Below are 18579 nucleotides of genomic sequence, written 5' to 3' on the forward strand. Positions count from 1 at the left end.
AGTGATATCGGAACTGTACACAAAGTAAATATGCAATCTGAATGAGTATTTCAGTGAACGTGAACTCTGTAAATGTACTTTGTTCTACACAGTGGCTTGCTTTACCTGTCTATCTTGTGTAATTGAATGGTAGGAATGTGTGATCTCAATAAACCTCTTGGGAAAAGTGAAACACACTGAAACATTATTCTACTCAAGGAACCCTGTTACTCGCACATCAATCAAAATGAACACTTTAAAATGCAGTAAAGTGTTGCATTCTGCTTTAGTCTTGCATTGCAGTTGGCAGCCCTTTGTGTTCATAGGTCCTCGCTCAAGTTTTGAGTAAAACGCTTTCAAAGCTATCAACCTTTATCAGTAGCTTGAAGACACAGACCGTCCCCCGAGGTGAAAGACTGCAAGGAAGTCTGCATATCAGTTCCTGTTTACACCAGTTCACAGTCCTGAAGGTCTGCTAATTAAAAACAATTGTCACATTGTGTACAGGCATTGACTTCTAAACTGCATCAGAGTCTAATGATCTCCTACCTCTGGACTCTGACTTGAAAATAAAATATTGTTCTATTGTTCTAAAAACATTTGGCTTAATAAACTATTAATCAGACTCCAAAAGAAAAGAAAACCAAAAAAACAATTTAAGACTTAGTATTTGTTTTTTGATTGCCACTGCGTAGGATCAGCAAAAGTAATGTAATAAACTTGCTAAATTTGTCATATTATTCTTTAAACTAAAATAACATTTGTTGGCACAAATACAAAACCACTAATTCCATTTTACAAAATGCGCTGGAATCTATTGAAATGTCAGCTCTGTCATGCAATTACATTTCCCAGCTCCGGTTCTGACATGTGAAATCCAGGTGTGTCGTTGACCCCAAAGCACCTGTACATTTATTGCCCATCTGTGACTGCATGGTTTTGGATCATTGCACAACTTTCTATGTACTGTGCATCTGGAGCCCAAGTATGAAACAGATGGAGGTAGCACTAAACAATATAGAACAGAAAGTATAGAGAACAGCAATACAGGCATAAGATGTGTATTAACTAAACCTTAAAAAGCTGACGACACACACCTCACCACATCATTGACTTTATTCACAACTGGCTTGGCTTCTTTTAGATCCTGGGAGGGCTTGTCTTACGGTTCAGTATTCCCGTGCTTATGTTTAATATCTCCCTGATTTAATGGTTCCAATATCTAAGCACTATAACTAGATCCAGTCAATGTGATTGTTTCAGAGAATGCAGAACTTTACAACTACATTTGCATGTGATGTGCATGCTGAATGGAACAGTCTGCTTCCTGTACAAAGCATTTCCTTTGCTGGGAGGTGGGGTTGGATCTCAGGCTCCAAAAACCTTAAATGTGCAGAGCTTGAACTTTTAAAGGGAATCACTAGTTGTATTTCAGACTCTCAGACTTTCAAAACTTTTATCATTTTCACCATGTAAAGCATATAAATGCACGATCAGAGGTAAATGGTACTTATGCATGATACTGTTGCTAGTAGTATGTTATCATTAAGATATTTCCATTCTTGTAAAGTATCTTAGTGAAACAGATTATTATGCATGCAAAGCTAAAATGAAGACATTGATAACACATAACGGATGATGAGCAGCAAACGGTACTCTCAGTTTGACTTGTCTATTGATTTCTACTGGGGTTTTTGCAGAGGACCTACACCTGGGCAACAAGTAAGCATTAATACGCTATTTACGAGTGTAACGGATACTTATATCACCCGATTACTCTGCACACCCCTGATTTCTATCATTTTGTCTCTTATCCCTAACTTCTTATTGGTTTTGGCTTGCAGGGTGTCTGTGTGTCTGTGGGTACCTGATTCTGAGATCCCAGGGCCGATTGCCTGTGATGGATGAAGCTGATATCAATGAGAGGTAAGTAGGAAAAATGAGAAAAACTTTCAATCAATGAAGTAACGTTTCACCTTGTGCTGTTATTTCCAAGCAATCACAACCGTTTAATCCAGGAGTGGGGAATTCTGGTCCTGTAGGGCTGGTGTCTCCCTGGATTTTGTTCCAACTGTGCCCTAAATTATTTAATTGGACCAATTATTACCAATTATTGATCTAATCAAGTAATTTAGGGCACAGTTGGAATAAAAACCAGGAGGGACGCCGGCCCTCCAGGAACATGTGTTCCCAGTAGAAATAGTTTTAATGGAGACAGGGCCACGTGGTTAACCATCAGCACAGTGAATGGCACAGTAAAGAATAACTGACCACCGACAACTCAGTTGACCTTTCAGCTGGAAATTTCACGTGCTGAACAGGATAAACGAGAAGCTGTATGTTTTTGGATTGATTTGACACATCATTGATGAAATGATAATCAAATCAAAATAGAAGCATCTTTTATGTTTACCAGATGAAATGATATTTTTCCCCAATTTGAAGCCCGAAAGTAAATCTGCTGTCTTTATAGTGATATTTAATAAGCACCAATTAATACAAACTGAGATAACTGTGAACAATTATTGAATGGACCAGTTCAAGGACTATCCAATAGAAAGATCTTGAGTACAAGTGGACCTGGTGCTGCGCATTCACTTATATTTGTAGATCTAAAGGACAGGGTGTTTCTGAAGGTACTAATTAAACTGGTAAGGTGTACAGTGTGTGGTATTTCTGTAAGCAGTTCTGGTAAGCATTCAGATGACAGTATGAATTGGTTCTCTCCTGCTGCCAAAATGATTATTTTTGTTAGTTTTGTTTATCTGAAATAGTGCAGGATGTTTACCTTAGATATCGAATCTTGCTCTTAATATTCACTGCAATAACTTTCCTTCTTACCATAAAAAGGCAGGCACTGTGTGCTTTCGATAATGAAATGGAGCACAGAGCCCTGGTCTTGTTTTCTTAAGTCAGTGAAGGGAACGTCCCTCGAGGGGGATTAAAGAGAAAAGCTTAAACAAACCCAGTTCTTCTGGCAGATCTCTTGTGCTCCGATTCTTATCTTGTTACAGAAAGAAAAGTAGAAAGCACAGCCAGCTGAGCAGCAATTGACATCAATTGCCACTGTGCAAATAACAAAACAACTCCAGTGGCACAGAAGCTGCTGTCCAGATGCAACAGCCAGATGTTTATATTGGTATTCATGACTGTCGTGAATGTAGTTGAGTTCTGTCCTTCATACCTTTAAGGTCTGGGTGAGTTATCCAGAAAACCAGCTCACCAGACTGCTTACACCCCAGTCAGTTTGGTTACTTGTCGTGCTACTTCCTCCCTCACGCCCTCAAAAAGGAATCACCTCATCGCGATTGAGGTCACCACCTCATGTAATCTAACTGTGAAACCTGCCTGATTCTCACATCACCTCTTTTATTAAAGTGGCAAACGCCACAGCTCAGCAGGTCCGTCCTTTTGTCACTCTGAATTGGAGTTGAGGTGAAGATAGTTCAACGAAGCCTCCACAGTTCAGCTCATTCCTGTGATTTGCTGAGACTCGCTAGCCACACCATTTGCGATACAGGGGGCTTTCAGGTGCATACGTTAGACAGCTGTGTGCTCCCCAACAGAACGCCGTCATTTACCTGGTCGAACAGATGCTTTGAGAGCCACATTCCAGGTGATGCACTGTGCAGTGATGCTGCTGTCACCCCTGTAACTGTCGCCCCCTGTTGGATCTGATGAGCTAATAAGTGTTAACTAACAGAGCAAGGCAAACCAAGACAGCTAAGAGCTTTCACTAGGAATCAATGAGACAGACGCAAATGTATTTGAAGAACAGGGCACAGCACTTCAAAATAGTGATGCACTTCACGTGCCACGACCGTTCAAAGGAGTTCCTGGGGAAATCATTTTTTAAGTAATAACCAAAAAATGATGCAAAAGAATGAAGGAGTGTAATAATAAAAATGTATTGATTCAGATTAAACTCAGTTTGCTTTTGCTCCTTGACATCCCCTCGATGCTGGAAGACAGGCTGCTGGGACTGTATGAACCGCAGAGCACCTGTTCCCTTCACTAGGGCCCAGCTGCTGCTCTGTATTGATTTGTCCTCTGGCAGCTGATCAGCTTCAGTCGACACGGAAGCCAACAGAACTGGCTGCGGCAGCAACACAGATCCCAGGTTACAAAGAGGAATGTTCATTTTCCTCGTTATTCCAGTTTCTTTTCTTAGTAAGCCAGTTTAAGAGGAGAGGACAGGGGAAATAGGAACACGGTGAATGAACTGTTCAAACTGGCACCTGCAGTGTGGTGCATGGGGCTCCTTGTATACAGTAAATAAAGGTGCTGGTTAATGAATGACGAGATCACCACTGGCTTGCCAGTAACTGGTAACAATGTGCATAAAACTAAGTGGTCATTTTGAAGGCATTTGGATTAATTGATTAAATGTTCAGATGCATGTGGGGATTTTGCATTCCACGTGGGACTTCATTTTTTAATATTACTGCCATAATTGTTTTCTACATGTTTTATGCAACATCTTTATTAGTTGGCCCTGTTTTATGAAGCATTCTTTTCAAGGTAAGCTGTTTTTTTTTTTTTTTCAAAGCCCGCTGCTTTATTCCATAGCTAATTTTATTCAGCTTTAAAACTTTTTTTTTTTTTTTTTTTTGTAATGAAAAAATAATGATTATTTGCTTTCCTGAAACAGTGTGGCGTGAGCTCATAAAGCTAAGTGAGGGGACTTTTTTTGCTTTTATAGTTTCAAGTTTATGCTGCTTTCGTTGTAATGCAGTTCTACTGAGCCCACGATGGGTTTTCATGGTCTATTTGGGAGTTTACAGTGTTCTGCTTTCTCTTATTCCCTCTTTAGATTGTCTGTTCTGGTTATACATGGGTTTCCATTCAGTAACACAAAGTGTTGCTGGTTTGTCTGTATTGATTGAATGCCGCTGGGTCCTGTTAGCCAGCGTTGAGCTGTTGGGTGAAGAGAGAGGACTGGTTGGTGCCATGTTGGACCAGGAGTAAAAGAAAATCCAGAGTCTTGTTACATTGCAGCAAAACCACTGTTTGCACAAAATCTCATAACCTTCCCTCTGCACTAGATTCTTAATCTAGCTTGTACTTTAAGAGAAAGGTTTTAAAATACATTCTAAAACCCTACGTGGTTAGGCCTAAGCTACATCACAGTTAATCAGAAACCTGCACTCTCAAGTTTTCTCCAGACGTATCATGGATAAAGATTGTTGTTGTTTGGGCTCTCTCTTGGCATTCTTAGCACTGCCCTGCCTTTGTGATGCTGGACTGCAGTATGCTTCCTCACTTGTGGTTGAATACCCTCCTGATTCTGTCTCCAGTCACCTTTCATGCCCATCGGACACATGATTGCTGAATAGATTTTACACGATAAGGTGAAATAAATAATTCATGGTATGTTAGGAAATAGAATTCAGAGAGCAGCAAACGTCTATCAAATCGACTCATGAGGAGTACAATCATGGTAGTTTTGCATTTCCCAAAGCGAGGCATTAGTTTTCTGGTTCTTTGCAGTGGTTAATACTGTATATTTTTAGTACCACTGATGGATTGTGGTAGCTTACCTGCATTGCTGATACAAAAACAATACTTTACAAAAACAATGTTTTTATCTGAATTGCACCTTGTGTAAGAAGACCTTGACCACACCTGGCTGTCACGCTCACTTTCAAACCTCACTGTAACACTGAGGAACACAAAGCCACTTTTTCAGGAACAGTGGCTTGAAACTTGGTTCCAGGAGACCAGGAGACCTAGTTTGAGACAACGTTGCTGTATCCCCAAACCCCAAGTCTCCCCTGGTGTGCCGCGCAGTGGCCTGAAACCTAGTTTCCTGAAACCAAGTTCCAAGCCACAAAGTGGCTTTGTGTTCCCTCAGCGTAAGAATCTGTGATGAAAACAGGAGCATTCTAGATGCAATGTAAGGGTGGGGAATCTTTAATACAGTTTGTCAGTAGAAGCCGTGTTCCCATGCTAGCAGACAAGAGGTCCAGGCCACCCCCTGACATGACATGTCAGTGTCTGACCTCCTGCACAGCAGGGTACAGGGAGCTGCATGCTGGACCATCTTCCTGCACAGTGTTCACATTCCAAAGGGTTACAGTCCTCAGCACTGCCAATCACTCTCCATTAGCAAAGGCTGAATTGAATCAGAGCAGCTGGAGGCTTTGATTGCTCATCACACTATTTTACTCTCTGGGAGAATAAAACATGGTAAAAATAAGGGAAAAAAAGATTGACAAAAAATTGATTTCACTTTATGTAATAGACTTGGATCGTTTTGTTGTTGTTTTTTTTTTTTTGGCATACTGACTTATAAAACTATGTGTTTGTGATATGAAGAGAAACACAGCTAGGCATCCATTTATTATGGTATTGAGTGATTAGCATTAGCACGTGGGCTTGTTTCCCGTGCTGGTGATGATATGCATTGCATTGACGGAAGCTCTGAGAATCTGTTCCTGCCGTGAGTATGAGGTTAGGGTTTAGGAAGGGGTTTATTGTTCTGGCACAACACAGTGCTGCACAGGCCTGGATGCAGGTGTCCCACGGGGTTTACATGTGCCCCTGGGGTCTGTCTGGAGGAGGAGGAGGAGGTAAGAGTGAAGGAGGAAAGCCACAAACTCACCATTTGTAATAATAGGTTTCTTGGGAATACCTACAGTACAATAAGGCTTCAGTTTGTCGAAGGTAAAACATAGAGCCTTTGTATTAAATGACAGTAATAAATCTCAGACAACACACAAGGGGAATTTTGAATTTCACCATTAACCTGAACAGGAAATGAGTCAAGTTTCACAATAGCACATCACCCATAACCTTTATCCCTGCCCTATTATCAACGTATTCTTTCAGGGCTAACTACATGACCCTTATTGACCTAGGCCTTCCACCTGACTCACTCCAGATCGGGGGCTGTGTTGGGTCACTGGGCATACTAGCTATACGCCAATCTGTTGCTAATGCTAGCATGGGCTTTTAATTGTATAAAAAAGAGGGCGTTATTTGAGTTTGTCCAAAATCACTGAGTAATGTAGCTACAGCAACACTGTTTCCGTCATCAGTTTTTCTCTATTACACTTTTCCTGAGTCTCAAACCCGGGTCACGGAAAGAACAGAAAGGTTTGCATGTGACTTACTTTGGAATAAACACACCGATCGAATGAAGCAGGAGAGCATCACAGTCGCCAGCACCTGACGCAAGCTCAAACTGTAAAGAATGATTGGATTTGTGAATATTGTGCAGCTGTGGTTGCTAGTCTGTAATTTCTTTATGCCACGTTCAGGGCGCGTGATGCCTGGAATGTAAACACACCCAGTAGAACAGCAGCAGACCCATGCACTGCACACTGCATCGCTGTCTCAACCGAGAATGGCACTCATTAACATTCTGTAGCTTTCAATGGAAATTCCATCATTGAGCTGACCTGAAAACAGCTCCTCATCCCCATTATTTAATGCAACACATGGAAGATATATTGCAGTGTGTGGAGGGGGAGCCTTCAGGGTAAGAGATGCAGAGGCAGTACGAGACTGGCCCCTGCACTGTAAAGTCCCATTGAGCTGCACTGCACTGACTGTCACTCCTCCCTTCTCTGTGTCCCTGCAGCAGAACGGAGGCTGAACTCCGTACGGTCCCCAGCTACGGAGTGCTCGAGAGGATTGCCCTCATCTCCTTCTTCTCCCTGGTGATGCTCATGACTGTCCTGGGGAACCTGCTCGTCATGGTGGCTGTTTGCAAGGACCGGGAGCTCAGGTCAGTAGTGCACACAGTACACTTATAAAAGTGTCCCACAGTAAAAGCACAGTACTAATCCCGATTAGTTGGAAGCTGAGTTCAGCGTGGCTCTTGTTTGCTTGTCCAGGAAGATCAAGACGAACTACTTCATTGTGTCGCTGGCGTTCGCAGACCTGCTGGTGTCGGTGATGGTGATGCCATTCGGCACCATCGAGCTGGTCCACCAGAACTGGATCTACGGAGAGACCTTTTGCCTGGTCAGGACATCGCTGGACGTGCTGCTGACCACCGCCTCCATCCTGCATCTCTGCTGTATCTCCCTGGACAGGTGGGCTGTTTATTATTCATTACACACCAAAGGCCTTTACAGCCATGTGTGTGATTCTGTATGGCTTGCTAGCCCAGCTCAGTCAAAGGGCTGTTTTACAGTGAGATCCTGTCCTGTGGTTCAGGAAAACAAATTAGGAAAGTTAATTATAGGGCAGGTGGGGGTGGGTAGTAGATTAATAATGTCTGTCAGGCATGTGGGGGAGTGGGAAAGTGGTATTAAATGTTGTACAGTATGTAAGGAAGAGAAAGAGAGAGCACAGTATGGTGTGATGACTAATTTGTTTTTGAAGCAAATACTGTTTGGCTAATTGTTTAAAAAGGTGCAGTTCAGAGCTTGTTTTCAGATTCCGAGGCAGTGCATTCCTTAGTGGAGTATATTTATTGGAAAGGATCAGAGGATGTTTGTGTTTGGGTCTGCTTGTAGGGTTTTGAAGGGTCTGTAGTGGGCTGGGGTAGAGGGTTCTTGCGCAGACGAGATGCTGGAGTTTCATCAGTATAAATAGTCCTGACTACTGCTTATCAAGTGGTTTTGTTTTAATGAGTCTTAAGCATTTGCATTTGCCTCATTAGAAAATGTATAAATACGGATGACCTAATTAATTTAGCTGTTATATTCTTAATTATGTTTACAAAGCACTGCATTGCTTATTCAAATTAATGTTATTGAATTGATGTTATTTTCATTTTGATAATACAAATACACAGAACAAACACTGGTCTAGAAAATATTTATTTATTCATTCATACATGTATTATTATTATTATTATTATTATTATTATTATTATTATTATTATTATTATTATTATTATTATTATTATTTTTACTAGTTAATTATGAAACACTTATAAAAGACTAAGACTTAGACTGTCCTTGCAGTATTCATTTTTCTCGAAGGTCTTGTCTGGAGAATCCTAAATGCCAGCACTCAACAGCCTTCTTTATTCCATTCAAATCATGTGACAATGTGACCTTTTGACCCTGTCAATCCTCCATACTATATAAATGGTGTCACTATTATAAGATATATTTTGTCCGTAAGAGTAGCTTTAACTACAGACTTGTATTGCTGAATCTGGATGAAAATGTTCAGTACCATTTCAATGTTGATAAGAAATCAAATACTTTCCAGGCTCACAGCTTAGCCCAGACAACCACTAATTTGCATTATCCGCAACGCTATGAGCAGACTCCGATCAGCTCCCTTTGTGTTACAACTTTGACGGCTGGAAAAGATGTTGACAGCTGCCAGAAAGCCTCTGGGTTTCTTTGTGTGTGTGTGTGTGTTTTCCTCTTCATTTGCTTTCTCAGCCCTTATCTGCGGTGCAGTCAGTTCTGTTCGGAACTTTACAAGACAAAAAAGGAAGGATTCCTGTGTCTTAAGGTAGCGATTGAGCTGTCACTCCAAATCTGTGCCAAACACAGAGCCCGTTTGCAGGGAGGGTTACAGAAGCAGTAATCCTTGGATTTGTTCAAAGCTTTGGACTGCTCAGATAACCACTGTGACTGCTTATGGCTGAGTACCAGTGTTGGAGTTAAGAGCGTGCCAGTCTTTGGCTGCACATGAACCCTATACCTCAGACTCTGTTCTCATACATGTCATGTGCGAGTGAGACACTTCCGGAAGAAGCTGTGCTGGTTTTAATATTCATCCAAACCCCCCCCCACAGTGATCTCCCAGTCATTCACAAGAAAGAGAGGCGGGAATCGGGGACGGAGGGGGCGTGTTCTTGCTTGCTTAACAGCCGTGGTTCACACTTGACTCATAAAAGGAAGTAGGCAGATCACACATTAACTAGCTGCTCTCTAAAATTCATGTCACTGTGTGGATGCTGTTCCCCTGACACTGCATCCTCTGAGCACCTCTGAATTTTACATCTTGAGCCAACGGTATCTTGAATTGAATAGCGGGCCAGCAAAGTGTCCAAGTTCCTCTTGCTTTTGAAGTTGTAGGCGTGATTGTGTTCAGATTCTGAATGCAGAAAGAAGATTAGTGGTTTACCGGTAGGGTGTTGTACTGTGTAATGTGTCTCTGTCGTTAAACACGGTGAATGCTGAAATGTTTAAGATGGTCTGCGTTGGAAATCCAAGCAATGACCAGAACTGGTTTGTTCACAGCTAGTAACAGGAGCCGATAGTGCTGTTTGCCAGTTGCTCGTGCTTGTTCAAGAGGCTGTAATGCTACAAGTTGCTGCTGTAACTATTTGCTTGATATACTTGAATTCACTACCTTCCAGCACTTGAACAATGGATCGATTTAAACCCATTGCCATTCACATTCCATTCCATTCTTCTCAAACTACAAAAGGAAGGAGTCTTTAGAGTACAATATCTATCTAAACCACACACGTGAAGCCTCTACAATCTAGATGCTGTCATTGATAAGCACATTGGATTTCCTATGCACTGCCACTATATGCTGTCTTGTATTTGGTCCTGGTAATATTATCCACGCTGAGATGGCCCCATATCTATTTCAACAGAGCTAAGATCTCCAGCCCTTGATTTAGAGAGCTCTCTGATTTTAAATGTCATTCTGTGATTATAAATCAACTTGTGGAAAGCAGACTGATAAGCAGTGACTGTATCTAGAAATGTCAAAGCGCTTCAGAGCTAGACTACAGATAAAGTTGCATTTGTCAGATAGCAATAAGAGATGGGTGACTAAATCAGGTCAGCTTGTCACCTTGGGTTTAGTCTATTCCAAGCCTCCATTCACTCTTTCCACACTGCAGTCCGCCACTCTCACCACTGAGCTACTCAAACCCACTGCCTTCCACACTGCAGCCCAGCACTCTCACCACTGAGCTACTCAGTCACACTGCCTTCCACACTGCAGCCCAGCACACTCACCACTGAGCTACTCAAACCCACTGCCTTCCACACTGCAGCCCAGCACACTCACCACTGAGCTACTCAATCACACTGCCTTCCACACTGCAGCCCAGCACTCTCACCACTGAGCTACTCAATCACACTGCCTTCCACACTGCAGCCCAGCACTCTCACCACTGAGCTACTCAAACCCACTGCCTTCCACACTGCAGCCCAGCACTCTCACCACTGAGCTACTCAAACCCACTGCCTTCCACACTGCAGCCCAGCACTCTCACCACTGAGCTACTCAAACCCACTGCCTTCCACACTGCAGCCCAGCACTCTCACCACTGAGCTACTCAAACACACTGCCTTCCACACTGCAGCCCAGCACTCTCACCACTGAGCTACTCAAACCCACTGCCTTCCACACTGCAGCCCAGCACTCTCACCACTGAGCTACTCAAACCCACTGCCTTCCACACTGCAGCCCAGCACTCTCACCACTGAGCTACTCAAACCCACTGCCTTGCACACTGAAGCCCAGCACTCTAACCACTGAGATTAGAATATAAGAACAATGAAAAGAAACTTCAGCATACAAGAAGCATACATGGTTATAAATGTTGTATCACATTGAGCTCTGGCTGAAAAAAAAACTAAGTGAGTAGAGTACTGCTGCAGTTTCTTGACTGCTGTGTTGAGTGGGTGAGAGCACTGGGAGGTCAACTAGTGAATGACACACGAAATTGGAAGCTGTAAAAGCATGGCATATAAAAGCCAGGAGTCATGATGGCATTTCACTATGTGCTTTAGACAGTGAATGAATCAGAGTGGATGTTCCTGAATGAGCATTGAAGTGAAATCCAATCACTCAGCCTCAGGGCTAAGGTGTGAGAACCAGAGCGAGAGCATTCTGTAAAAGCTCTCGTTTGTTACTTATTTTTACCATTTAATGTAAATCAAATGCACTTCAATGTTTTTATCCATATGTCTGAGAACTGGAAGGAAAAATATGACATTCTGTAGTTGAAAGCATGCCTATTGGTCCGACAGCCTGGGCTACTGCTGTTAGGAAGGCAGCTGCAAACACACACTGAGGGACATGCTGATCATCTCCCTGCTCTGTGAACAGATGTGTCCCCTGGACGTGTGGGGGACTGGGATCACAGCGGCAGGCTGGCCTGCTCCTGGGATCCTGGCTCAAAACACTTGTCTCTTTTTCTTGTTGCTCTCACTCTCTAAAACAAGCCTTTGAAGCAAGTTCCATGGATCTCGAATATTATTATTGGATATCTGCAGCACAGCCATATCGTAGCCCAGGCAGATTTCTCAGAGTCGTTCCTTTGACTGTTTGATTCAAGTGCGGATTTAGCTACCGTGTCCTGATCACAGACATCCCACCTTCCTCAGGCTTGCTTTGCACTTTGCGTGTTTGTGTGTTTGTTTGTTTTACAACTAAAATACTAAAAATGCTGTGCTTTATGTTACATGATTAATGAAAACCTAATTGTAAGGTTTGCATATATCAGCAGCTGTGTGCAGAACTTCACAGCAAGACTCGCAAGCGGATCACAAGATATAAGACTGATACAGCAACTGAATGTAAATGAAATGCCTTCTGAATGTTGGATCTATATTAATACAACAAACAAACTCAAGACATCAGTGACCAGCAGAGACCAGCTGTAACTGGTGATGTGAGCAGACAGTAAGGTTTGTTTGTGAGTTTCAATGTCGTTGCCTGGCACACGTTACCATGGAGACTTGTCACCTATATTGGTCTTCTGGAATGGGCTCATGTACATCATGTGTGAGGGTCATAAGTGCACAATGAGATGTACTTTTGACAAGTCTGTACGCATTTTCTAAATGTTACGAGAGACAAAAAACGCTTAACAGTGTTGTTTATAGTGACCAATAGGGGTCTGTTGGGCTGCAATTAGGGATGCAATGCAATATAGGAATTTAAACCAGGGTCACTTTGCCTGTCCTGTCTATCCTGTCTAGACAACCACCCGTTCCTTCCTCCTCCTCTTCGCAGCCCTACTGCCACTGCTTCTCAGTTTCATCTACTTCTCTTACTCACACGAAAACCACTCTCTAGGGTATGATGCTATTAAACTACTCTTGAGTTAAAAGCTTTGTGAATAAGGACGTGCGATTCATCTATATTATTGCTAACGGGGTATATTATGAAAGACCCCCATAGGAAATCAAGAAAATGAATCGGTCCATTATTAACAGCACATTAGCATGCAGGCTGGCAGAATGTTCTTCCCTGTTATTCGTGAGTGTATGTGTGACATTGACAGGTCAGGGTGAAGACAGACTGTGCCCACGGCCCAATGGGACAGATGGCATGCTTTAGCAGGATAAAAAGGGGATTATATTGTGGTTGATATTCATGAGTGCAAAGTGCTTTATAATAAAGCATCAATAGCCCCCGCTGCATTACACTCTGCCCTCTTAAATCTTGATTGGACACAAAGCACTCTGCCAGCAGCAAAGCCTGTCTAAAAATACAGAAGTGATTGAATTGAGCCCACACTGTGGGAGGGAGGCACACACTGACTGTACACAAAGCACTGCTGCTCTTCGTGTAGTAGCTTTAAGGCTCTTCCCTCCTCTTATTAACATCAGCAGCGTTTTATCACATGTTGAAGAACTTTTGCTACTTGTTTTGTTCTTATAGAAAACTTTAACACTGCAGACCTGCAGACCTGTCCTTAGGAAAGAGAGCTCCACTCTGAACTGCAGATCACTCTAGTAGCATTGGAAAGATAGCTGCATATATATATATATATATATATGGCTATTTATGTTATGCGTCGTATCGTTTTGTGTCGTGTTCCGTGTTTTGCCTGTGCGTGGGAGCGAGTGCAGCTGTGGGTTTGGGGCGGGGGGCGTGATTGGGTGTTGGCTCCAGTGTGCAATAGCGTGTCTTGTTCTGTCTAAATGTTACATGTTTCGCTGGGTTTTGGGATATCCAGATGCAGCTTGCACTCTGCTGTGGGCTGTGTGGTGGTGTCCTGACCTTGTGAATAATGAATGTGATCTTGCTGCAGTAGTCTGGCTCCCTTTTCCTCCTGCCTGGCGAATAATATATTGTGGCAGGGTAAATCCCTGCCTGTAGAGAATGTGTTGGTGGCTGGCAGGGATGGGGTTAATGGCTGTCCCTGCCAGATAAATGTGTGTGGGCTTGGCTGTGCTCGCACAGACACAGGTCTAATTGGGTTATTTAATTTGTGACGCCTGTCTGTAATTAGCAGGCAGGTATATAACACGGCAGAAATGTTTGTTCTGGGCAGTCTCAGGTCTGTGTGAAGAGATGCTGTCACGGAGAAACCTGTGTGGTTTAGAAAAAAGTTTGTTAATGTTTGTGTTTGTAAAAACTGTGTGTTTCGCAAGCAGTAAACAGCTTAGCCATCCGGTTTTATAGTTTAGGGTTTTTTATTTAAAAAGGTTAGTTAGCACTCCAAAGTGGAGTTAAGCTTTTGTTTAGTTTTGTTTTAGATTGGCTTTTTATTTCTGTAATTAATAAAAACACCTCAATCTTCTTTCTGGGTCTTCTGCAAAAGGGCTATCGAACCTTTCAACAAGTGAAATCGTTCACTATTAAGTATAACATGCAAGCAAAAAACCAATCCATCTTCAACAGAAAATAAGGGGCACCAGTGATAACAGGATAACTCCTTGAAGTCATGCCTAGTATTGTTTTCCATTTGCAGGTACTACGCCATTTGTTGTCAGCCGCTGGTCTACAGCAACAGAATGACGCCCCTGAGGGTGTCTCTCATGCTGGGGGGTTGCTGGGTAATCCCATCCATTATTTCCTTCCTACCCATAATGCAAGGCTGGAACAGCATTGGGATAGATCATTTGGTGAGTGCCATCAAAAAATGTACTTAAATACTTTTATTTGTATAGTTTGCATTTTAATATCACGGTGACCATATGGCTCAGTGTTCACCAGGACAGTTTAGGACAGATCAGGCTATTTAACTTGCGTTGCAGTGCATTCTGGGAATTGCAGTCCTTCTTCTCTTAAAGAAGAGTGCTAGGTGAAGTCATACGGTCTCCTTATTTACTATTATAGTGCAGGTTTATGTTTATTCTTTACACTTTTAAAGCGTTGTTTGCTTGTTTGTTGTTGTTGTGAACTCCATTTGCGCTGATAGCTTCATTCCCTGAATATCATACTGGAGCGTCAGTCCTATGATCTGTTACTGATGCATTCTCTCAAGCTTACCCCACACAAATGGCGATACCAAGCATAAGACTTGCAGAAAGTAAAAAGAAAAAGAGAACTCCTACATCAAAATGTCTTGGTCTAATTAAAAAAAGAGAACTATCTGTAGAGCCCTAATGCTTGTGATGTAATGAATTACAGTACAGCTGTCAAAAAATATAGCAATCCAGTCCTGCACACAATCAAACATACTGAACGTGCCGCTTATTCGCTCAACATTGTTAATGGCCTGTGTGCTATATTTTAATGAGCCACACTTTGGACGCTGGCTGATCTTTGGCTTCTGAATATAATGAACCTCTTGTAATCATGCCCTTAATTATAACTAATCCTAGCATTATACAGAAAATCATATTTGAGCTCTGTGTTCAGTGATTTTATAACAACACAATTCAGAACAGAGAATTCATCAAATTAAATGACAACAACTACGAGTATCTGAGAGCCAGCAAATGCAATAAAGAAATACAACAAGTTAAGCACTGAGAACTCAATACAGCTCTGCACATCGAGGTAACGCAGTATGTACCAGCGATCAGGGCACCACTGAGGCAAACACAAAGCCAAAATCTTATTAGAGCATAAAATTGATTATATATATATATATAATTTAGCTGTATAGAGAATAGAGTATAGAGAATAATGGAAAAAGTGCCTGTGGATGGGCTATTAATCCTGTGATGGTATCTGCAGAGCAATCAGATAGCAATCTAAACACATGCTTCCAATTCCCTCCACAATATACGTTAGCATCTTTTTTAATAGACTGACTTTGGGGCTTAACATGAAAAGCAGCGGGTGTGAATACATGGCTCAGTAGCTTGTGCTCTGTAAATTGCAGTGCTGAAGTTGGTGAAGGCCATGGGTTTACATCATTCAGACTGGGAACTGAATTCCCATGGTCCTTAAGCTTTCTCATAATGGGATGCTGTATTGTTTTAGTAAATATGACTTTGTTGTCACACAAAATTTGATTGTGTAGTTGAAGTTTTTTTTTTTTTCCGGTTCACATAGTGACCAAACACTTTCAGATCTTGGTATCAAATTTGACACATTCAGATTGGCATCCTGATTTTCTCACTCTGCTGTGAAGGTAGGTCATGATGAGCCAGAACTAATAGAACAAAGGCTGAAGATCATTGGTGCGGATCACAAATGTTTTATTCATGTGTGAAAGAAACACAGAAATGCCCAGGTGATGAGAGACTGGCATGCGGTAAACTGATAAAGGATGTTAAATTCATTCTATATGCAGTAAACTGATCAAGGATGTTAAATTAATTCTGTATATAAAAGCAGAATGTTTGCTGTTTGGATTAAACAATTAAGTTAAGTGCTGGTTATAATGGTTTTGTTGTTATTCGATCCCTGGCAGATAGAAGAAAGGAAGTTCAGCGGGGACTCGAACTCCACCATGTGTGTTTTCATGGTGAACAAACCCTATGCGCTCACCTGCTCTGTGGTGGCATTCTACATCCCTCTGGGACTGATGGTCCTGGCCTATCAACGCATCTACGTGACTGCGCGGGAGCACGCTCGGCAGATCAACATGCTGCAGCGCGCTGGGGGCGCCAGCGCCTCGTCAGACAGCGCCGCCCACCAGCGCAACCACCGCATGCGCACGGAGACCAAGGCAGCCAAGACTCTAGGTATCATCATGGGCTGCTTCTGCCTCTGCTGGGCGCCCTTCTTCATCACCAACGTGGTCGACCCTTTCATTGACTACGCGGTGCCCGAGAAACTGTGGGCCGCCTGCCTGTGGCTGGGCTACATCAACTCCATGCTCAACCCCTTCCTGTATGCCTTTCTGAACAAGTCCTTCCGCCATGCCTTCCTCAGCATCCTGTGCTGTGGGAACCAGCGCTCTCGCAGGCAGTCCCTCCTGGTGCCCAGCGTGCCCTGCCCTGCCACTACAATCAACGGATCTACACACGTGCTAAGGTAGGTCTGCTTAATGTAGATGATAGCGTCTAGTGGCACTTTTCATGGAGAGATGTCAGCTGCTTTGATCCATTTTTTTATTATAGTTAGTTAGCTGGATCTACACCGGGTTACTTGAAATAATATTATATCTGCTTGCTGCATGTATTCAAACACACAGAATAATCTGTTTTCTTAGCATCCAGAGGTCGTCTTTGATTATGATCCTCACAATGCTTCATTGTGAGCAATCTGGCTGCCACACTGATGTACAGTATATATAGCTATATAATGAATCTGTCTCCTGATTATTTAATTGCACAGCTGCAGATTTGTTGCATCTAATTGGGGCAGTAATTGCTAAGTGTGGATCTATCTTTTAAGTGCACTGCTCCTGGAGATCACAGGACTCCAGCTGTACTTACACTGGGACTCTTATGAGCAGGTACAGCAGTCCCAGTATCACTACAGTGAAGTACAGCCAACTAAACTGCAGTTAAACAAGGGAGGAGCAAGATATCTGCACTTTTACTGAAGCTAAGTTCCTCATTTGTAGCTCAGGTTATTCTTTTTTTTTTCTTAGTAGAAAAAAATATAGCGAGTGGGTGAGTTAAACCTCCAAGTTTATTGCCAGCGCGCTCTGAGGCTGCTATACACATTCTCCATGAGTACAGGCTTATCATTAAATGCAAAGCAAGATGTATTAAAGTGAGAATATTTTGTCCTTTTCTTGGGGGTCTGTGTTGTGTAGTGAAGTTGTTTGGTGCAGATAAAGGAGCTCTGAGGTTGTAAAGGAGGTTGTGTTATAAATAGCACGTAACCACAGGCTTCCCCATCTGTTCAGTCTCTGTGTACACCTCGTCGTGTTCAAGAGGTCCATGGCCATGTCAAAATCAATCAGTGAAAAAAAAAGTGTTTAGATTAGACCTGAAGTCAAGTGCAAGCACAAGTACAAGCACAAGTACAAGCACAGCACAGTTGTTTGCTGAAATTGCAATTAAAATGCTATTCTGTTCAATTACAGTTACAATTATGCTGCAGTAATTACAATTGGAATTTAAATGTTTACTCTGTTTTTTTTTTTTAATAACGAAGTCATAACCACAGGCAAAAGTCTGGCCTTCTAAATAACCTTTCTTTTTTTTCAAACAAACGAGGTTGCCAAAAGTGGTTGAAAATACAAGAATGATGATTGGATGACAAATAAATGCGTAATTGAATTGCAATCTAGCAAACACTGAAAAAACATCCAGATGCATCATGAATCAGAGTTTCAGGCGTCACCAGCTGTCTAAACAGCTCTGAACAGCTTTGACAGGCTTCGCTAGTCTTTGAATTTCAGTCTCTGGCGCTGTATCAACTCCTGGCTGAACATCTTCATGTCAAGTGCTTGGAATCATTTCCCAGCTCTTTGCATCTTCTGCTTTCAGGAAAAACTGCAGGTCTTTATTTGTCAATTGGTCATGGCTATTTTCTGCCTGGCTTCATTCCAGATGTTATAAGTATTTGCTGGAGAGAGTCTGCCTGCAGTTCAACCTGAGAATAATTCAATGTGCCGTTTCAGCACCT

At 42.3% G+C, this 18579-nt stretch overlaps 1 protein-coding gene across 1 annotated transcript in view; it reads left to right on the forward strand.

Annotated features, from left to right (window-relative positions):
* Positions 1-18579, forward strand: part of LOC121296909 (5-hydroxytryptamine receptor 4-like) — a 58831-nt gene that overhangs the window by 17110 nt on the left and 23142 nt on the right. Inside the window, exons 2-6 of the mRNA XM_041222817.1 lie at positions 1824-1905; positions 7565-7711; positions 7821-8021; positions 14570-14723; positions 16466-17031. Coding sequence (XP_041078751.1) covers positions 1880-1905; positions 7565-7711; positions 7821-8021; positions 14570-14723; positions 16466-17031 — 1094 coding nt within the window. The 5' untranslated portion in view covers positions 1824-1879. The remainder of the gene's footprint in view (positions 1-1823; positions 1906-7564; positions 7712-7820; positions 8022-14569; positions 14724-16465; positions 17032-18579) is intronic.

The sequence above is a fragment of the Polyodon spathula genome, chromosome 22, assembly GCF_017654505.1.
Source record: "Polyodon spathula isolate WHYD16114869_AA chromosome 22, ASM1765450v1, whole genome shotgun sequence".
Lineage (NCBI taxonomy): Eukaryota > Metazoa > Chordata > Actinopteri > Acipenseriformes > Polyodontidae > Polyodon > Polyodon spathula.